The following is a 22660-nucleotide window of genomic DNA, read 5'->3' as shown; positions in this document are numbered from 1 at the left end:
CACATTACAAATGTTTGAGCCYGATTTGGAACTGGGAAAATGGTGAACAGTGTGAATGACACATGAGTGGCAGGCTCTCAGACTTGTAATTCAAGTAGTAATAAAAGTTTGTTTGTTTTAGGGGAAGTAATTTTACTTGACTTCTGTAACTGTGATATGTATTTCAGATAAGACGGTTGAAATCCCATCCATCAATTATTTTGTGGAGTGGCAACAATGAAAACGAAGCAGCAATTGCAAACAACTGGTTCTCCATACCTTATGCTGAGAGAGAAGTCTATATTGGCGATTATGTGATGCTTTATGTGAAGAACATCCGAGAAATAGTTCTTGCTGTAAGTGATCTCAAGGAACTAAGAGGAGATATGGTTTGGCAGAAGGTTTTAATGTTTGTAATTTGAGCTATTTGGGTGGTGGGCTTTTTTTTTTTTTTTTTTTTTTTTAAAAAAAACCCTTTCAGGAAACAAAATGTAGCATATTATTGAGGAATTGCACTTCCCAAGCTCATTTAAAGAGTTTTTAAAACTGAAGATTAATCCACAAAGTAAACTAACCAAAAAAGAACTTAATGTCTTTATTGTTCTGTAATATATTAAGAATACCTGAAAATTTAGCGAATTTTGCTTTTCTTCTTCCTCCTGTTTTTTCCCTTCCACAAATGACTTTGCTTCCACTGGACAAAAAACTTTTTGCTCATTCATTAATTAACTTAGATGATCAGATCTCCTTTACATGATTTTGTTTAAGGATACCTAAAGAATGATCTAACAACCCTCAAGCCTTTTAATAGCCTTTAATAGAATTTCAGAAAGACAACATTTCTCCAGTGTGCTCTTCCAGTATTTCACTGAAGCATTTGGTTTAAGCAGGTAAAAGAACAGCTGCACTAAACCCAGTTCTTCCGGAACTGTTTGGTCATTTTATTGTTTTGTGAGGAAGAACAGGCTAATTATCTTCTACAATATAGGAAGGCAAAATAAAATATTTGAGACAAGGTTTAAACTGTGGTCATGCTGACAGAAGCATCTGAAATCCATGATGAAGTCCACTGTGATTTGTGCAGTTTTGTAGTTCTATTTCTCTTCATGGATGTATTGCAGCTCTTCTTTATTTCATGGAATCTACTTCTAACTAATTTCTATTTGTGTATGTAGAGTGAAACTGATTTGAAAATCCCAAAATGACATTGCATAGCTAGATAGGGATTAAGGACCATAGTGCTTGAACCACAAGTGAGTGTTTTGAAATCCCCTGTTAGCTGAGAGCTACGTGAAATGTTGTGAAACTCGTATTTTCTCCTATTAGAACTTACCTCTGTAGCAAGAAAGTATGTATTTTTTTAAACTAAAAATACAAGTGGCCTTTTCTCTACACAGTATCTCTTGTACAACATGACATTATTGTCTTTAGAATATGATAATACTAGTCTAATCTCTGTCCTTTTCAGGATGAGATAAGTTTTATGTCATGAGGCCTGTGACCAGAAGTTTCCCTGCACTAAGCCAGACAATCAGTATGTAGATGATAGGTAGTGATGTTACCGCTTGTTGTTGCAGGTTACRGGCATTGTCAAAGTAGCTGTACTCTGAGAGTTCAGTAGTCTCGTTTCTTACTAGAAAAATAGAGGTTGGGGAAACAATAAGAATGAGGCATGATTTTGAAAGAACTTGCTGAGAAGGATTCTGCTCTACTACTGAGTCAGTAAACTYAAAGGGCTAATAACTTGAGTAGTATCTGCATTTTAAATTGCTATTCTTCATATCTTGTTAGTATATTTAATTCTTTGGTTTTGTTTTACAGTTATAGTACATGTTCATCCATACTGCGCAGTGAGACAGTCTTTCGGTCCCTTGGATGTATTTTCTTGCAAATTTTAACAGCAGTGTTTAATATAGAAGACCACTATTCTGAAATATTTATATAATGTCTCTAAAAATACTAGTATGAGAACAGTTATGCATTCTAAATATTAATACTGTTTTAGAATCAAGATATTAAACTGGGATATAGATGTTTATTTCAGCTTTTTGAACAAAGTTATTTGTAAAGGTACAATGTGCCATTTCTGTGATCACTTTTCATGGGTTTGCTTGCCAGTGCATGTATGGCAAAGTGAGGTGTTTTGATTTGATGTTGTTTTTAGTAATCATTCACTTGTGCAGTGTTGCTGTTCAGAAGAGACCCTCCTTTATTTTGAACCCATAAATTAACTGTTTTTGAGTGCCAGAAGGAACCATACAGTGACATAATCTAAGGTTCTGTGTAATGCAGACCAGCAGAGGGAACCTGTAACTACTAGCAGAACTGGACTGTATCACTAACAAAGACTTCCAAGTCTGATCTGCAGACTTCAGGGAATCCAGAATATCCTGTAGAAAATTATTTCAGCTGTTAATTATTTATGTATCGAAAAAAAAAAGCCCAAGTGCTTTGCTGTATTAGAGCCAATTGCTGTAACTTATGACTGTGGAAGCTCAAACCTTGTCTGTCTGTCTGTCTGTCTTTCACTACAAGTAGGGCACTGAATGAATTATACCTGAAAAGAATTCCTGCAGTACTTTGTAGGATTCTGATAAAAGATTTAGTATACTAATGAGGATATAAATACCTGCAACTCTGAATGGTTTGAAATGTAACCCTTTGTATAGTCCCATCTAGCTTAACGTGTAGAGCCAACCAGAATGACAAACTGCAATGCTACCGTGTAAACGTTATTAGYAGAATGCCTTGGCTTCATTAGAACTAAATTCAGGTTAGCTGCCTGGTAAGAAAATGGAAAATCATGGTTTTATCACTGCAAAAATACTGCAGAAGTTATAATTTTCCATAGAGGAAAGAAGTCAAATACTCAAATATTAATGGTCTTTGAGTTTATTTTTCACGAGACATGCTTTAAATAGCATTCATTAAGAATTTAGAACCATGTAAGGATAGAAAATCTCTTGATGTGAAGAGAGAATCCCTCAGAACAGCAGAGGAAGTGATATTATACCCAGCTACCCTCCAAGTACAGGAATAAGAAACTAATTAAGCAGGTGAAGATGATGAATGTCAGGATACAAAAGGAGAATGTTTCTTAGGTGGTGACTCAGAAATTTGGCAAAGGCGTATTCTCCCTCTATCCCCCTCCCTTTCCAAAATGTAGTCCAGATATTCAGATGAGGAAAAAATGAATCACTTTAAGGGGTTGTGATTTTGTTGATCTTTATTATTATTATTACTATTTAATCCTAGGAAGATAAGAGTCGTCCTTTTATTGCATCCAGTCCCACAAATGGCTTGGAGTCRGTCAAAGAAGGCTGGCTCTCCCAAAATCCTTACGATACCCACTATGGTGACACTCACTTTTATGACTACAGCAGTGATTGCTGGAACTGGACATTGTATCCTAAAACTCGTTTTGCATCAGAATATGGATTTCAGTCCTGGCCTTCCTTCAGTACACTGGAAAAGGTAAGGCTGGGGCTCCAAACCTTACTGTCCCTTCTGTCCTCGTTTAGTGAGGGCAGTGAATCACATCCCAACAAACTACAGCATCACAACTGTAGTTGGGATGATATGCTATTACCTTTGGTAAGATGTAGGTGCGATAGGGGTGTGTTTAGTCGTGTATGGGGGGAATGATGCTGAACTGTTTCCCTCCTTAATATTGAGTAGATTTACCTTCATGTTGCAAGAGGAACCAATTTTAATGCAATCAATCACGTTCTATTATAGTTGCCATTAYAGGCATATCGGAGAACAGTTGCAATTTTCTTGTAATTGCATACATTTTAGAAATTGCTTCTCCCCTCTTAACCGATAAATAACAGGGTTTTTTTGAGCTCCCTGGATGAAGAAGCTYATATTGATGGAAAAGTTAAAGCACTTACTATTCAACCATGACTGTTAACATAGTTCTGAATTTACCCCTCTTACACATGGCTTTCTCCTCTGTTGGATGCATGCTAAAGCATATGAGTATTGTGACTCACTACAGTAAAAAGCAGGTGGTTGTGCCAGGTAAACGAGGCTGTATTATGACACAAGTAACTTTAAAATTAATTCTGTTTAATATATAGCTTGGTAGTGATTCCCTAACATCTGATTTCATGGACTGTTTTTAAGAGTGTGTGTGCATTTAGAAATGAAAGAAACCCAACACATGCTGAATTGAGCTAAATTCTAAAATGTATTGATTTTTTTAAATCATTTTTACCAATTTCTCAACTCATGTTTAAAACAAAAAAAAAATTAAGTGTTTTGTTTCCTATTCAATTTAGATATTGCATATTCTACCTTATTTATCTAGTTGGTGCAGAGTTGTGCTATTTGTCCATTTGTTCAGTCGGAGATGACTATCATGTTGCGATTCATGCGCAGTTATTTAAATGGAGTTCAGCATATTCCTTTCAATTTACTGGACAAAGTATGTTATCTTTTCCTAAAACATAATTAGTATTTTCGTCTGTATTAACAGCAATGAAAATTATTCAGTCTATCCAGCCTGAAAAGGAACAAATTTGAATAAAAAGATTTTTATAGAAGTTGTAATTATAATGAAAGCTAAACAGTAATGGCTATGTAAGTTATACTGGATAGTTATTCTTAGTTAAAAAACACTATTTCATGAACACTTTTTTTCAGAGGCAAATTGTTGCAGCAGGTTTTAAATACGTATYGCTAGAATCTTTAGCCCTGTTAGCCTCTGAAACTTCTTAATCCTGGAAGGAGCACTGACTCTTTATCTTCTGAGGTACTAAATATGCAAGATTATGTCTAAATGAGTTTGACTAGAAACGGAGGTTCTTTTGTCCTAATTTAGAGTAGTTTTGATTTTTCTAATGAACCAAAACAAACCTTTGAGGCCCTTGGCCAAACTTAACCTTAGGACAAATAAGTGCCACTGAGCTAAAAGTTACTCTTGCTGGTACAAAAGCACTGTCTGTTTTCACTTGCTCATGCAAGGAGGTGTAAGAGRAGGGTGGTACTGACTCAAAGCTCTTGTACAAAAGGCACTATAGAAATGTATCACTGACTTTAGTATTTTTGGATGATGGAAGCAGACTGTAATGAATATCTTTTCCTGAATATTCTGCCAGTCACCAAGAGGACARTTTGCCTTTTCATTCTGATCTTTCTTTCATGTTTGCAAAAAGGTTTCTTCTGCAGAGGACTGGTCCTATACAAGCAATTTTTCTCTCCATCGACAGCACCATGAAAATGGCAATGATGAAATGATTCAACAGATTGAACGTCATTTCAGGCTTCCCCAGAGCGCAGATCCCATTAAAAAGTTCAAAGATATGATTTACCTGACTCAGGTAACAGCAGGGTCTTCAATACTGAAGTAGCTGTCAATACTTGTTACAATAGATACTATCAGCAGTTTAAAACAGAGTCTGTTCTGTTAAATAATGTGTAGTCATACAGAAACAGTTTGTGCCTTAAGAACTGGAGAATCTAGTTTAATTTGGAACAAGCTTGCATTCCTCACTTATTGACAGGAGACTCTAACTTTTCTTGCAGAAGGACTGGAATACTTTTCAGGGAAAGCCTCATGCCTGCATTTCCCAGAAACTGGCCAAACTGGGAGCAGGTCTGTCTGGCTGCATATGCTACCCTRGTTTCCTGTGCTCACTCATAAAGTTGATGGGGGATGTGGGGATGAGCTGGAGCTTCTTGGTGCACAGCTCTTCGTAGAGCTACTCTGTATCATTCTTCTAGGCTGGATGTGTTTTGCTCTTAATGTGACCTTTCTAGGCTTACTGTTCTATTTTTGCCACAAGGAGTACACCAGCTTTTTTAAAGAAAATTATTTCTAGAGAATGAAGTTCTCTGTGGAGGAGACTATTGGAAGGTTCCTTTTCTATTAAGGACTTGAATATCGATGTTTTATGGAATATTTTGGGTTTTTTGGATCAGTAGATTATATTTTGCTCTTCATCTGAAGCATTCGCTTGCTTCACGCTTGTTTCTTCCTTCACGATTTCTATGTGGCTTTTAAATTAAGTAACTTTTTAAATGCTGTTAAGTTTAAACTGCTGTTATTTTCTGTCCCAAGAATTTCAGAAGCACCCTTGGTAGCAATAACTCCACACAAAATTCTGAAGTTTGAGAGCTACCATCATCAAGTTTTTATATAAAAACAAAACAACTGAAGAATTAAAGCACTGGCGACAAAGGAACAAGGGCATATGATGCTGTGAAATTGAAGGCAGGGATAAAACTTGTGCTGTGAGGTCCTGACCCAAAAAGCTCTGAGGGTTTTGCAGGGTTAAGTCTGTCAAGACCTTAGTGACAGATTAAACAGTTTAAAGATCCCAAAATAAGGATAGCAGAAAAGATAAGGAGAGTAAATTTGGCTCCAGTAGTTAACTAGAAGTGTTAACCGTACCTTTTGGGCTGGCTTAAAGAATAACTTTTCCCTTCATTTTGGGGTGAGTATAGTAATATGCTTTCTGAAGAAACTAACTTAATTTTTCTTTTATTGCCCTTTTCGTATTGGGCACTGCTTACTTGGCTTCTGCTGAGAGCTTGACCAGTGAGAAATTYTGGGAAGTGTTTTTTACAGTCAAGGTGTGGAGAAAGAGAGAAGTAGGAGTGCAGGTGAAAAGGAGTCGTTCTGCAGCTACACAGTTCTGACCGTGTACTGGGGATGTGTTGTATGTTCAGAGTATAGGACTTGGTATGATTAAAAATGGAGGCTTTACACTATCTGCATGGTAAYGAATGCAGGAAGTAGTGCAGCGTATCATCTTGCAGGTCTTGAGTGTGTTTCCCCTACCCACCTTCCCTTTACCTTTCACAGACAGACTCTGTTGCACTGTGGTCTCCACTGAAGGGAAGGTAGGAGTGGCCCCTCCAGAGTTTCTCTAAGGATACTGCTTGTAAAGCTTTTAGGAGTTGCTAGGAAGAGATCCCACACAACCACAAGCCTGCTGCATTGCTTGCATGTAGTCTTCAGGGCTGGAGTTTGAAGTTACATGCTGATACTGAGAACTCTGTGTTTTCTGTAAACATATACATGTGATTTGAAAGCAAAGTACACTGAATTTTTTTTTAAAATGTATTTGTTGACCCAGGTGATGCAGGCCCAGTGTATAAAGACAGAAACTGAATTCTATCGTTCTAGTCAAAGTGAGATAATCAAGGGAGAAGGACACACAATGGGAGCACTGTATTGGCAGCTCAATGACATCTGGCAGGCACCTTCGTGGGCTTCCTTGGGTAAGTTTTACAACAGTTGTGAAGTAAGATGCACCACATATCAGGCTTGTTTTTCTTTTCCTTTGCTGGAAATATCAGAATAAGAAGTAAGGCTCTGCATTCTCTTGGGGTAGCATTGTAAGCTTTGCACATGTTTCTATCCATCCTTTAGAAATACATTCCAGAAAAGTGTTTTACAGGATTCTCTGGATAGTTTGTGGAAATGAAAAAGGGTGAAGAACAAAGCAATTATTTTTCCATGGGACTTTTTCTGTTTAAGTCCAAATTTAGTGCCACTAGCACAGCCATTTTTAGAAAGGTCTCGTTCAGGAAATTTAAAATTGCTTGTAATTCTAACTTCTTTAACTTTTGTTTAAACAGTATTCTCACTTTCCCTAAGGAAATAACATTCTTGAAGAGAGACAGAGCTACCTATTGGGAAGCAGTGATGGTTAAGGGTAGATGCTCATTGTAAGGTGAACTTTCAACTGCCATTSCTTTGTTATGTAGAACTTGATCTTCCTGAAACAATGTGATGGATTTTTCAGAGAAGCTTTGTATTTTTTTTTGGAAGAGTTATTCTAAAATTGGACATTTCTAAGAATTATTCTGTTTCCAAAAGAGCCTGTCCTAGAAATGCCTGATTTATATTTATTGACTGTGCTGTGCAGATGCATGTGTGTGCCATGTCACCCTGGATGAAAATAGAAAGAGGGCTAGTAGGATAAGAGGATAATATGAAGAGCTTATATGTTTAGTTATGCTTKCCATAATCCCCAAAACTTTAATTTCCAGACCCTCCTGACAAGGTGAAATGATAAAAACATTTCCCCTCAGTTAGCAGTAGTGTGTTGTCAAAATCCTGTGGAACTCCAATGCTGTTTTGAGTGGGATGATAGTGTCTAAAGGCAAGGTATCTTGATTTCTTCGGTAGTCAGTCTAGAGAGAYGGTTATCTCCAGTGTGTGATTCATCATGTTCACAGCTGTCTAATAAGTGAGATGAGTTATTTTCCCTATGTCAAATTTAATTTTTGAAAAACCTCATATGACACCTCTCACCTAGCATAGAATTCTTTCTCCTGAGAAGTTCCTTACAGGAAAAGACAAGATGATGAGCTTAGCTTTTTGCCTGACTTATTAAACAGCCAGTGTCAGGTGAGGTGAATCACTATTTGCGACTAAATTATTCTGCTAATACACTGTCTAGCTAAGCTACATGTGATAGCTCCATTTGTATATATTCATTTTAGAACACCAAAATGGAGTAATCAGGCATATGAAGGGAAAACTTTCTTAGGCAATAAGAAATAGGGAAGGAATATGTGGTATGAGGGAAGTGGCTATGTTTCATGTCTCCGTTTTGTCTGGAAGTCATTGTGAAATGGAGAAACCGTTCTATGTCAGTTGTATAGGACTTGAGTAGATTCTCTTCATTTCAGTGTTAGTTACTTTTTACATAGYCTGTTTTCTAAGATGTTATATTTATTTAAGGTTTTCACATTTGAAGAAATATGAGGGGTCTAGAAAAAGCTAATTGTTAGTTTGAAGTTCTGAATCTGTCCCTGGAACAAAATGCCATTTGGCTTTGTTTTAGCAACTTAACCTTCTCCACCCTCTCCCTCCTTTCCTTTTTTCTTCTTTGGGAGCTGTTTGTCCATCTCCCATTTTTTGCATTCATCCAAGCATAGCATGTACCACCAACAAAGCAAAATAAATCACTAGAAATAAAAGGCTGTTTTATTTAAGCCTTTAAGACAGTGGTCCAGTTATAATACTTATGTTTCTGGACTTTATGGAGTTGTATTGGGAAATGCAGTATCTCTTTTTTTTATGATTCTAGTAAATGACTGATGCTCTTAGACTTTAAGTGCTTCAAAGGAAAAAGATACTTGGAAAAATGTCTCTTTGTAAAGTCAGGTGTACTGATAGATGAAGTAATTGTGAAGACCATAAATGCCTTTTTAAGTACAGAGCTGACATCATTGTAGGAAATATATAAAATACTTGAATTATTCATAAGTTGTTGAAGTTAGTTACAGAAAGGATGCTCAGCAGAGATACAGCTGTCCCTTTGTTTCATTTTATTCCCTCAGTGGAATGAGGAAGGGTTTAATATTCATTTAATTAGGCAGTGTGATAGAGGGATTTTTGAAATGCTAATAGCTGAAATTTATGCAAAACTTCAGAGAAATTAGTTTTATTTACACCTCAAAAACACATTTCTGCATCTCGTTAGATGGCATAGTAGCATCACTGATGAACTCTTCTCTTACTTAAATCTGTTACTTCCTAAGTGGAGCCWTGGAAGGGTTTACATCATTTCCCGTATGAAGCGGAAGTGTTTCTTAATGAAATGRGGAGGGTGAAGGTAGCAAATATATCTCATTTTAACTTACCTTTAGCTTTCTCGGAATTGAATGAAAACACAGCACAGCACTCCTATTTTTGTATTCCTGCCTTCAGTTCAGAACTAAACAGGTTTTACCACAGCGGGRTTGCCGGTTAGCACAACTGGCTCTGCAACCAGGCACTATGTCSAATGCTTCAGCTTCTGTTCAGTGTGTTTTGGTAGAGCCCTGTAACGCACTTGGCAATTTACCACTCTCCATGGGAAGCGTCACCTTGAGGTACCCTGCTCAGTTGTGGTGAGATTCCCGTGAGTAGATAACTGGCTTTTATTGCGAATTCAGTATTTAGAACCCCCCAGTGAGCTGAAACCATGGGCTCCCTAATAGGGAGAATAATAGACTTCCATTCGTGAGACTGATGTGAGGAGAGAACGAGCAGCATGTTTCTCAGGTTACATTTAATGGTGTGAAGTGATTAATTTAAAATCCATTCCAGCAAGGAGAACTGTTTGTTCTCACTCCAGCTATCGGTGTAGAAGGCTTCAGGGAACAGTCAGCAGCCAGGGTACTGGTGTCTCATGACAAACTCAATTTTAGTTTCATGTTTTGAAGTCTGGTATTGCAGAGTGCAGATCCCACTCTGCATGTTATTATCAGGAAGAATTTGGAGAACTTTGGATTTCTTTAAGAATTCCTTTAAATGTTGGGGAAGGAGGAGGAGGAAGAAACYATCCTAGAGTTGTTTTAAATAACTTTTGACTGTTGCCTGTGGGCATTCATGTCTGTAACAGGAAAGTTTAAACTCAGAAATTTCTCATGATGGCTACTCCATCTCCAGATTTCTTACTTTCATACATGGCAGGAGGGAAATGTTTCATACATAGCTTGCTTATTTTTAAATCAAGAAATGTGACTTTGGTTTCAAGGAAATCAAGACAACAATTATGCTGAAAAATATGACTTTTTTATGAATGGGCTTCCATTCTCTCTGCTGTCTCAAGCTACTTTGACAATTGTATTACTAAGATCCTATTGCCGGAAAAAATATCTTTAGAAGTCCCTTCTTTTGTGAAACTGCTCCAGCAGTTAAACTCTATTCTTCAAAATGGCGGTAGGCTTTTGGGGAGGGGAAATACTAACCYTTTAAAATAACTTGATTTTATGTTAGAAGACAACTAGTGTTTGCAAACATCCCCAAACAATAGCTGGAGTAGTTGAACCCTAAAATGAGTTTTGAAATGGCAAAAAGTTTTTAAGTTCTAAGTGTGTGGTTTGCTTGCTTTTGTTTGTGTTTGTGATTTTTATTTTCCCCTGGAGAAGTGTAATGTCAAACTTACTCCCTTTTCCCAAGATGTTTTCCTCACCTTTCAAGTTTTTTGAGGAGCTCTCTCTTTGCCACCTAGGTAGGTGAACTTCTGTCTTTCCCTCCAGTAACTACCGTAGTGTGGCTGCGTAATCCATTCTGAAGTCAAGGCACAATGAAAATTCAGGATAGAGTCCATTAGCAGAGAAATTAGACTTTATATTAAACTAAGTAACAGAAACTGCTCTATTGCAGTTGTATTATTTGTTTTCATATTTAAGCCTAGATTTTTATCATGTAAATTAAGCTAGTCAGAAAGCACTGAAACCTCAGCCTGTGCTGGGTATCTAGTCTGAGCTCGTGGTAGGCTGCTTCCCCTGAGGCCTGCAGGGAAGAACATCTACTGTGCTGACAACTGAAATTCCTGAGTCTTGTGGCAATCCTGAGGGCCTTAGAAAGATCAGCCCCTCCCAAAGCTTGAGGTTAGGCACAGTGCYCTTTCTCAGACAAAGCCCATCGCTTTTGTTTTCTAGATCAGATCCTGCCCTGTGACTGCCATGCCCAATCCAAATTTCTCATCTTCTCAGATTTCAAGACCCTGAAAAGTAATTTGGTAGCATTTCTTGATTTTGGAGGAGATGTCCTTTTAGACCACCAAGGCTTTCTGCCAGTGGTTGTCCTTGGGATGCAAGGGCGTGGTTCTGTTAGTGTACACTGCACTAATGTACAAATGATCTGTACCTTAAAGAAATTCAGCAAGCACTCCTGGAGTATTCTTTCAGATTTCATCTCTGCAGTTTGCTGTAGTACAATTAACTCCAAYGCCTGTGTTGTTTTTTGGCAGCCGTCTGATCTTGTGGCACAGCTGACCTTTGTATGAACACTTGCAGGCAGATACAAGCTTTTCTTGTCTCTTCACCAACCAGGCTGGTTGTGAGAAAACAAGGTGACGTGGGAGGTGCTGAGCCAGTGCTCGCCACAAAGTTCACTCCATCTGTGTGGTGCACAGGCCAAGCATGTTCAGGTCTGCCTGTGAAAGCCACAGACATACCCTTAAAGACCTACATCACTCTGGATGAAGCTGTGAATAATGAGGTATTTGAAAAGTCCCAAGAGCTTAATCCAGGTACCAAATCCAGGTACAGTAGAGATGATTGGTTACAGCAAAAGCATCTTACTGGAAATATTTTTCAGCATCCCTGAACTTTAAACCTGTTGTACAAAACAAAGCCAGAAACAAGAATGAAACAGGGAGTACAAGTTTTCTTTCTTTATGAGATTGTGCAGCTGGCTTGCTACTTCTCTTCARTGCTGTTTCATTGGCTAGATAATGATTGAGCAAAGACAGAGTTAAAATTGCTGATTTTGAGTCACTGGGTGGAAAATGAATGGAGGAAGAAATARAAACAGTTTCTCTTTCAAAATACTCATGTGGCAGTATTGCATCTGGTAAAATTGCCTCCTTCAGAGAGGAGGCAAGATTGCATGGCTTTTCTGATTTGTAAATGGCACACTATCAAAATATTACAAGTAATGAGGTACAGCTTTTCCTTAAATAGACAAAATGAGCTGTTTGGCATATGTCTACAGCATGCATTTACTAAATCCCATACAGTAAACGTAGCCTCTAGATCTTTCATTTTGCCTACTTCAGAGCTGCCCTTGGTTTGGCAACTTGATTTGGGCTTCATTGCTACAGCTGTTCTCCTAAGGAAGGATTGAAAGAGAAGGACTGAGAAAAGTGGAAGAGAGAGTAGCCAGACTCTAACAAAGTCTACTTYTTTTCAGCGGTGAAGTTTGTGGCCATTACCACTAATGGCAGTGCGTTTCCCTGATTTTCAACAACTGTGGTATAGCAGCATGCTTTATAGGTTGTATGCTGTCTCAGTTTTACTACTATCACTTCTGTGTAAGGCTTTCTTTTCTGTTTAAAAAATGTGACTTTTTGGTGAAGYTCAAAGTCAGCTTGAAAGAGCAATAAATTCCTTCCAGAGCAGAGCCTTGCCTGGGAGAAAACAAGAGTAACTCCAGCTGTTCTCTGCACCTGACAGAGGTGCAGAAGGGTAGAGGAGACATTGCACTGCTTATAAGAGCCCCTGGGAGCTCAGGGAGGGATTTTCTGCCAAGGCAGTCTCAGATCCACTCTGAATTTTTCTCCGTTTTAACCCTTTTCAGAGTATGGGGGTAAGTGGAAACTGCTCCATTATTTTGCCCAGAACTTCTTTGCACCACTGCTGCCTGTGGCTTATGAAGATGGAGGTTTGTTGTACATCTATGGAGTCTCAGATCTTCACACAGACCATCAGCTGACACTCAGGGTAAGTTCCTTCTTTTTGTGGGGGTGGGGGTGAGGGAGGGGCTGCTTTCCTTTTGCAAGATACAGTTCCTGACATAAAGGACTTACTGTGTGAAAAGGCTGTKGAAGATGGAAAAATAAGCTTAGAGAAGTGGAATAACTTGCTAGTCAGTTCAGAACTAGGCATTTGGGTATTCCCAGTTGACTGCTMAGCCTGATAGGCCATGATTGAATCTTCAGGTTTATAAGATTAGGAGTTCTTAAAAGATCTACCCTTGTTTCTGTTCTGGGGGAGGTTTTATGGCAGCATACAGCCTCCGGTATGGAAAATGGTTGCCATTTTTAAGAGTAGGACTGTACTTAATGAAATTGCTTATTTCTAGTCTCAGTCACAGGTTTAAATTCAGATTTTCTGTTAATGTCAAAGAAGCCTTGGCTGTAGGGCACTTCCAGTGAATACTGTATTTAGCAGCTCATGAAAAACAGGAACTTAAAAGTTTTGAAAGCAGCTGAGATCTATTTTTGATTGCAGACCCCTGTTAAGGTCAAATAACAACCTAAGGTATGAAGAGATAGAATCCTGTCATGCTATTTAAGGGGCCTATTCTCCAAATTATGTTTTTTTTTTTTTTCTTCCTCTAATGTATGAGGGCATTCATAATGCATGTAAGATGTGTGGGAAAGTGTATTTTACAGTGTTAATAAAATTTCCATAATCTATTTTAAGATGATGCATCTTGCTTCTGTTTAACAGTGATTGTGCAGAAGTTCTAGGTTACCCAGTCGGGTTATATCAGATAATGCTGAGYAGTTTCAAGAAAATCCTTTGTTTCCTCTCTTTAATTGGAAGAGAGAAAAGTCAAAAAAAGGCTAATGCTGCTTTCTAATTACATTTTGCTGCGCACCCATCACAACAGGAACTGGCAACCTCATCCTCTCCAGGAGCCTGGAAAGAACAAAAGGCTTTTTATGTCAGGAGGAGCAATAGATCCAGACTGTTTAGACCTATTTGATTTTAGGTTTATATAACAATCCAATAATTATTCAGTATTGATTGTTTCTGTCTTTGTAGAGTTTCTTGCTAGTAGAGGTGGATATCGGCTAATGCTGGCAGGAGAATATCTCTTGCAATGAGTAACTGGACCCAGCACTAGGATGCTGGGTTGTTCTCTCAGATAAAACTTTTTTTATTTTTATTTTTTTTTGCTAGTTTTGTGCTCTCTTAACATGYTTGACAGGTCACTGTGCACACATGGAGTTCTCTGGAGCCGGTGTGCACCCTTGTCAAAGACAACATGACCATTAAAGCACAAAGTGCTGTTCCCATCTACAAGGAGCACATAAACAATCTGCTGAGAAGATGCAGAAACTGTTCCAGAAAAAGCTGTGTTGTTACTTTTTACCTTATGGGAGAAGGTGGGCTCCAGAGTCCTATGAACCATCACTTCCTGTCATCACTAAAGGATGCTGTAGGACTGGAAAAGGCTCAGCTTAGTGTAAGCATCAGTCATGCTAAATTAACAGTGTTTGTTTTTGCTAATCTTGCTGTTTTGAGTTGTTTGCCTGCTACAGTGTCTGATTCCACTGAATGTTTTGTCTCCGTAGCTGTATCAATTCTAACCTTCATGYAGAGTTCAAAATGACTTTTTTGTTTCTTTGTCACTATATCCATATCCAAWTAACACCATTTTTCCCTTGTTTTTCTTTAACATCTCCATGTTGTTTGGTGCGGCGATCATTCACTGTCCACAGTAGCATCCCTGCTTTCGTTCTTTTTGTCCCTAGGTAGCAAACAAGATTGTGGCCAGCATTTTGGCTTGCARACACTACCTTTTGCCAGTACCAAGTGGTGCTAGTTGGTTGGAGTGTGAAGTGCACTAACTGCTGTCAGCAGTGTTTCCTCTTGAAGTGCTCTAGGTCTCTGATCAGAGTACCATCCCTCTTCTGCAACCCCTTGCCTTCTGCCTGAGGGGTTCCGTTTGTGTAACAGTGATTATTGCTTGATATCTGTAAAGTGCATCAGCCTTCTGAACAGGCATAAAGAGCGTGAAAGTGTTGTGTAATATTAATTGTTTTGTTTGGTGCTTTTCTCTAGATTTCTCCCACACTTAAAAACCACTGTATGTACGTATGCATGTTTAAGCCTCACATTTTGGCCTGTAAATCTTATTCCAAAGTTCTTTGCAAGTGGAACAGCAGGATGGGGACCTGTGCATTCTCACACTTGGCTTCCAAACTGCAGCTCTGCTCTTTGSAGCTAAACTAAATGAGTGGGGAATGTAAGTCTTTAATCTCTTTGCATCTGGACCTGCTTAATTGCTTTACAAGAAAAGAAAAAATGGGCCAGATTTTCCTCCCTGGTCTCTTTCACAGCAGCATGGCCTGCCTCCTGAACGTACAAAGGAAAGAAGTCAGTCTGTTTTTATTTTTTCTAGCCCGTGGCACAATCTGGAGTCTGAGTGATGCTGGGTTTTTTTTGGAGATGACATCACCAATAATAAAAGCTCTGTAACTGGAGCATCATTAGGAAATTTTGCTTCTTTTTTTTTTCATGGCCATGTTGTCTCTTCAGATCTAGCTAACAAGGACAGCTAGGAAAGATAGAATAGAAAGCAGTTATTTTAAGAAAGTATGGAGCTGTGATAAAAAAAAAAAAAAAAAAGGTTCTGTTTTGCAAGAAGCTGGCACTTCTGTACATAATTACTAATAATCTGACTAGACTTTCAAATACCTTATTTATCAAAGCACTACTCTTTACAGCATTGCTTGGTAAAAGACATGAAAACTTGCATTTCTTCAGAAGACACAAGTATGTGCACTTTTTTATTAAGTGTTGTTTTTTCTTGTAAATAGGATATACTTTCTGCATGTTRATACACAGCTTGTCTCCCTTTTTTATATCTAGTTCATTGGTATTTGAAAATGATACAATACAGTATTTCATGATGATGAATGGAGAGTGCTGCATGAAAATGCATCCTGGCTGTGCTTTTAAGCCTTGGAGAGATTAACTACTGGTAGAACTTAATTTAAAACATTAGACCTTGTCCTGCAAGTTCTCAACATAGTTGCTCTTTAACTGTAGCTTTAAAACTTTACTGCTGTATTCCATTAGGATGAGGTGACCTTCCGTGTTACTGTGATTTTTTTACCATCTTTTTCTCCTGTATATTTCTATTACTGATAAAATCAGAAGGGCCATCTAGTTTAGCCTGTGAATTTCTTGAAATATGTGCTGAAAGGACAAATATGTCTAACTACGCTAAGTACAGGATACCAGTACTAGGTACAGGTCATGTTAACACTTATTCAGTTATTTTTTTAAAGTAGTGGAGTGATGACACTTCATGGCATTTTTTCACAATCTAATATTCTGTAGGAAGGCTATAATCAATGTTTGCTGGTTTTGTATAATTCTTATATATTCATTCTGCTGTTTTTTCCTTTTGTTCCAAAAGACATTTAGATAAGATAATTAGAAGAGAGAAATAATTTTAATCAAATATTGTTACCTCCAGCCCATTTTTCTGCCCTACAACTCTTGATCAGCTTGGGTGTAAGAGGTTGTTCTTACTGCACGTCTATTTTCATACACACACACACACGCATATATTACATTTTTATATATATATATATATATATAATTTTTTTCTTTCTCTTCCAGGTCACTATATCCCAACAAGACAGCATTTATATATTTGATCTTCATACCACTGCAATTGCTCCTTTTGTTTCTCTCGATGTAGGGAGTGTAAAAGGCAGATTTAATGAAAATGGTTTTCTCATGACCAAAAAGAGGAAACTGGTTGTGTTCTACCCTTGGGAGCCTACCACTGTTGAAGAATTAGAAAAATCTCTCAGCTTGACCTCTCTGATGGACGTCATCTGAGGACACTTCAGTTTCTTCTAGACAGGAGTGAAATAGTCATATTCTTCTGAATTTTTCCTCCTCTTAAAAAGTTTCCGATGAAAGAGAYGAGATGACTGGAGAGTGTATTGTCCGTTCCTGTCGTGTGAATTTTAACTGCTCTTTCATTGTAAAGATAATCAGCAGCAATGTTATATGTAATGCATTGAAAGTAAAGCTTTCTCAGGTAACTGGAAAAGTATATCCCAGATATAAACTAGGAGGGGTGGGTTAGTGTACAAGAGCTAGCTTGAGATCTCCAATTCACTTCAGATTCTTATGATTTACTGGGTTGTGGATTTATCCCAAGTAAGAGGCTACACAAACGTGCACCCCCAGACTACAGTCTCAAGAATMCATATTGTTTCCCTGTTCCACTTTAAGTGAAAAATTACCTGTTAGAATACTGCAAGGGGCACCCTGAGGTGGGGGGAAGGACAGGGAGTAAAGCTCTGGCCACTTCCATGGGCATGCCAAAGGAGCGAGGTGGTTCCCTTCTGTACCCTATTYCCAGCTGGACTGGCTTGATCTCTCTAGATTTGTGTGTAGACAGCGGTAGTCCTACACCACTCACATCTGTTACTCCGTGAAGGTGTACTGAAGGTGTACTGTCTGCCGCCTGCAAGGTAGGTGCTCCAAGTAGACCTAAAACCTGGACTGTTCAGTCAAGTATCAGGCAGGTCCCTCCTACCTTTCAGAAGGGGAAATGAGTATTTGAGTGTTAGACTTGTTTTCTTCTCTTCTTTTTTCATACAAAATTGAGCAAAAACCTTGAGAGTTCTGCACCTAGCTCTGTTGCTCCCAGAGAGCTGCAGGTGCAGTCCCAAACCCTTCGGTGCCATGTGGGTCCTGCGTGATGTGGCACGGTACAGGATGTGGCAGGCTGTGGGATAGGGAACGGGAGGAGGTTTGGCCAAGGGTGCAGAGAGAAAGAAGGCAGCGCAGAGTAGAGTGGCTGCCTGAGAGGGCCACGGAGTGACGAGTGAAGTGGCTGCCTTTTTCTTCAGTAGAGGGACGGTGCAGGAGCTGCTCTTCTCACTCGAACACGGCAGTGCAGCTGTTCCGTCACCTTGTGGCATTCCTTGTGGGTGGCCCCGTGACCCGCACTGCTGCTCCCCTCTTTCCAGAGGAGTGCTTCTGATTAGCCCAGCTCAGTTTATGAAGCAGATAATGTTGTAACCCTCTCCTTTTATTTTGTTCCRTTTTCTTTTTTTTTCCTTGCATTATGTTTCAAAATATGAAGTGGACATGAACAAAGGAAAACCCCAGACTCCTAATTTTGCCTTTTGGAGGAGGGGGAGAGCCTCAAGAAAGACACTGACTTGTGAATAGATTTGGTGGCACACAGAGCTTTCTGTCCATAGGAAGCATTTGTGCTTCATATTTTATTCTGTTTCTGAATAAGTTGTTGTTGAAATGTTTAGGTTTCCCATGGAAACGTTTTACTTTGTCATTTTATATGAAGAAAATAGATTTGCGTCAGAGTTGGAGGCTGCAGTGGCCTACAGAGCTGCGTCTTGAGTGTCTGGCCATCAGGATCCCAGTGGCTCGAGGTGCAGGTGACTGAGCTGAGCAGCAGGCAGGCTTTTAAGGATCAGACTTGTTTTCAGATACGTTTTGAAACATGCGCCTTACAGCAGGAGATCTGAATCAGTTTTACGCTGTTGTCCACTCTTCTGGAGTTCACGTGGGCAGAGTAGCTGCACGTCCTATTAGGTGAATTGGAGAGCTTTCATCTGAAAGTTGCCTAATTGCAGTGACCGCAGTTTTAATGGGCAAACAGATGGACACGTTGACTGATGCTTGGTGATTTGCAGTGCTTTTTGAATGGGTCATTAACTCAAAGCTGAAATACGCCTGAGCAAGAGGAAAAACTTGAAGTAGGAATGATAAATGCAAGCTGCTTACAAATGCTTTCTTTGGGGACCAAAGCAACTAACTGCTGTTACATAAAAGGGCTTTGCTGATTCTAAAGTTGTCCTACTTAAAATCTTAGGGTAATCAAAATATGTATGGATATGTTCCAGTATTTATATGAGACACATACGGAAGTGATAGCAGTGAAGAAGATTTATCAATGTCTGCATTTTCTAACAGTTAAAAGAAGTTAAAAGTTACCTGGGTGGCATCCTAGGCCAACAACAAAATAAGAACAGTCCTTCAGTTCTTTCAGTGTCCTGGAATGAAGGTGAATCAAGGCAGCAAAAAAGTCAATATAAGGTAAGGATGGACAAAAATAACGATCACACAGAATATGTGGAATAAATAGAGTTAATATTCCTGCTATGTTTTGGGAAAGCTTTAATTGGAAAGCTTTAATTCAGCACTAGGCGTGCTGTTAGGATAGATAGGCAGTTGCTCAAGCTGAATGCTTGGGCTCAGTGCAGGATTTTGTGGGGGAGATTCTCTTCAATTATAGACAGTTCAGACCATGTGGTCTCCCCCAGCCTTTAATACCTTTTGGGGTTACTGGTGTTGCAGCAGCTTTGTATTTAAGGTGTTACTTTCTCCTCTGCCCAGATTGGCGATGGCTGTAATATCTACCCAGTATAACTGTTTTTCCCGTGGTGTTTCTGCTGTTACCTAACTGTGATGTATTTCTCCAATTATATTGTTTTGCCTTTGTCTCAAGCCCAGACAAAGACAGGAATGCAACTGCGAGGAGATGTTCAGGGCATTCATCACTCGCGTCTGTGCAGCCAGCTATAGTCGTTCGAGCGCTGCTGCAGCTGCTCAACTGCCGCTCTACTGTCGGTTGTGCCTGATGATCTGCGGATCAGCAGCAGGAAGATTAGGAAAAGCATTTGGTAAGTGTCACGGAGCTTGTCCTCAGTGTCACTGAATTATTGGTGGCAACAGTAGAGGGGAACGCYCTCATCGGGATTCTTTCAAGGTGCAGCCTTGCAGCACTTTGATCAAGGGACACTGGGTTTGCATGTGCTGATGGCTTTTGCTAATTAAGAGTGGTAGAGACTGAGTTTGCCTCCTGGGCTCCCTCTGGGCCATTCTTCATCGATGGCAATGGCAGCAGCCAGTTGCCCTTGGCAGGAGCCGTTACTAAAACCCTTCCCAAAAGAGAATTTGAGAGCAGACTGTGGTTGCAAGCTCTACGGCCTGGGCTGCTTCATTGTCCTAGAACTGGTCTGTGCACAGGTTTGGCTTGGAACCTGTTCTGGACCTGCAAAGATCATCTGGAGCTGGGGACAGCTCCCCTGGCTGGTGCGTCCTGCTGCACCCGGCAGACTCACTCCGACTTACCACAAACGCTTCTCTGAAGGTGTTCCAGCTCTTCAAAGCAGGAGCATGTGACTGTACCTGAAACTCTCTCTAATCCCAGTAGGTGCTCATAGCGCTCTGTCAGTCTCCTGTTACTCTGCTCTTTGCATGCATTGGGGCCGGGATGTGTGGGTTTGGTTTGTTCTGTTTGTTTGTTTGTTTTTCTGTAGAGGCGCGTCTGTCTGCAGTACTTCCATTTCTGTTGGAGCCTCTTTGCCTTTGGAGATGGGTAGCGGAAACTGTTTTGGTAATCTTGTAGCAGTGTCAAGCACAAATGTAGTGAGTTTCTCATTCTCAGTAAAAGCTAGTTAGACTTCGTAGCTAAAAGCCAGCTTTCACTTTGTCAGAATCCCAGTTTACCTTTCTAACCCTTTCTTAGCCTCTGAGGCACAAGTTAAGTAATCCAGTAAATTGTGGTTTGAATGTTTAAGGATGTGTTCCAGTCAAGGAACATAGTTATGTAACTAAGCTTTCCAATCAGATGGTACAAAGTAGCAAAATTAAAACTGCAATTCAGTGTGAAATTAGGGGGTGAAAGCCAACTATTAAGTTAAAAATACAAAATTCTTAAAAATTGCTCAGCTTTGTCTCTGCTTCATCTAGTGAGGTGACCTTTTCTCCGTTTTGGCAATATGTCAGTAACGATCTGAAAATGTCAGTTCCGATTATGACTGCGCCTTGCAGCCAGAGTATAGGTGTGTTGTGTTTTTCCCTCCAGTCGAGGCAAAGGAGACTTGCTGCAGCATGATGGGAAACAAAGACCCCGAGGACACGTCAGGAGAAAGGTGGTGAGTCTGGTCACGTGCCAAGACCTGTTCGTCGGGGTGGGATGGGTCTGTCCTTGGTCTAAGCAGGGACTTGGAAGTTGATCCCGAAATTTCTGATGGGCTCAGYGAGTTCGGTATTGCTCGTTCCCGAGTAGCTTTTTTGCTTTGTGGCCGAGTAGCCAGCCAGTTCTTGAGAGCAACACTCAGAATCTGAGCTCAGCGCTGCCCTGCTGCCACGGTAGCTGGGCTCCTGCAGCCATAGTTTTACAGTTTATGCTCTCATGTGTGACGTCAGAGTAACTTTCTTCCTGTACAGGGATGCGTAAGGATAATCTCTGTCCAAGTTGAGCAGATACAATGATAATGAGATGCATTTTGATTGTTACTATTGAAGATAATTTGCTTTAAATGTTTCTGTGAAGACTTGTCTGCATTGCTTATGCTTCCTCCTGGTGAGCCTGTTTCCTCTTCTGTACCTTCTTCCCAATACAGTAAGGTGGCAGCAGCGTGCTCTTATGCTTCCCCTTTCTCCTGGCCCCCTTCCAGGTGTCACCTATACAAGAAGGTGTGACCCATACAGGGGGACCTTCTGCTGATATGAAAAAAGATAGAGCAGAAAGTACAAGCCATATTTTTTAGTATTTTCTTTTCATTGAGCTGTTTGAGGGAAACACTAGGCTCTCTCGTAGGTTCACTCTGTCAGATTAGTACAAAAGAAGCTACAGCCACATCTCTTACCAGAACTCTGCCTTACAGTGTTTTTTGTAGCGCAGCCTACAGTACAGCTGGGGGGGYGGTTCTACATCCTGGGCTTACCTGCCCCTGACAGCAGAGGCAGCAMCCCCGCAACACTGGCTTAAGGTGCTAAGGGCTACAGCAGATGGGAAAAAGTGTCCTATTTTGTGACTTGACTGTCACATGACAGGAAATTTAGTGTTCCTGTTTGAGTTACTGAGAATATTTTTATATTAATATTGTTCTATTTCTAAATCAAGAAAGTGTCTGAAACCTCTTTTGTTAAATAGACTGCAACTGTGTTGCTGCAGACGGGTAGCGAGCAAAGAAGGAAGACTGACATTTAAAGCACTTCAATACAAGGGGCCTCTGACAGATCTCCCGCTGTTCATTGCGTGATCAGTAACCTGATGAATAGCTATTATGCAGCATTTGGTCAYGAAATGCTTAGGGAAATACAGGCCCAGATGTCTTCTGTTGGTTTAAAAGCAGGCTCAAAGTGCTAAGCAACAGCCAGCTCACCCTGGTGACCTGCAGGATTGTAGAAACCTGGATAAAAGTCTCTGCCACCCTCTGAGCTGTGCTGAAAACTCTGTGACAGTAGAAGGTGCATTTGACTCAAGAGAGCAGCTCTGACAAGAATGAAAATGCCCCCCACCTCCCTACCCTGGAACGTGAGAATTTTTGACTGTTTCTGCGTAAAAAGAATAGTTAGAGCTGGAATGCAAAGAGAACATTGGGCAAGTAAAGTCATTGAACAAAAAAAAAAAAAAATCCGTGAACCTATGGTGCTGCATATATAGGTTATACATACACTAATTGAAMGATTGGCATTTGCA

General features: G+C 39.8%; 1 protein-coding gene across 7 annotated transcripts in view; it reads left to right on the top strand.

Moving 5' to 3' along the window:
* Positions 1 to 22660, top strand: part of MANBA (mannosidase beta) — a 45199-nt gene that overhangs the window by 18935 nt on the left and 3604 nt on the right. For 2 of the 7 annotated variants that reach the window (XM_085325671.1, XM_085325665.1), the window contains 9 exons: positions 168 to 335; positions 3235 to 3453; positions 5139 to 5303; positions 7065 to 7209; positions 13016 to 13158; positions 14375 to 14632; positions 16801 to 19850; positions 20197 to 20379; positions 21038 to 21107. In XM_085325671.1, coding sequence (XP_085181797.1) covers positions 168 to 335; positions 3235 to 3453; positions 5139 to 5303; positions 7065 to 7209; positions 13016 to 13158; positions 14375 to 14632; positions 16801 to 17025 — 1323 coding nt within the window. In that variant the 3' untranslated portion in view covers positions 17026 to 19850; positions 20197 to 20379; positions 21038 to 21107. The remainder of the gene's footprint in view (positions 1 to 167; positions 336 to 3234; positions 3454 to 5138; positions 5304 to 7064; positions 7210 to 13015; positions 13159 to 14374; positions 14633 to 16800; positions 19851 to 20196; positions 20380 to 21037; positions 21108 to 22660) is intronic. The other 5 variants (XM_085325667.1, XM_085325668.1, XM_085325666.1 and 2 more) reach the window with 5 other exon arrangements.

Source organism: Rhea americana, unplaced genomic scaffold (genome assembly GCF_003343005.1).
Source record: "Rhea americana isolate MKP2758 unplaced genomic scaffold, rheAme1 scaffold_99, whole genome shotgun sequence".
Taxonomy (NCBI): Eukaryota; Metazoa; Chordata; class Aves; order Rheiformes; family Rheidae; genus Rhea; species Rhea americana.
The sequence above is the reverse complement of the archived record's forward strand: the minus strand, read 5'-3'. Positions and strand labels throughout refer to the sequence as shown.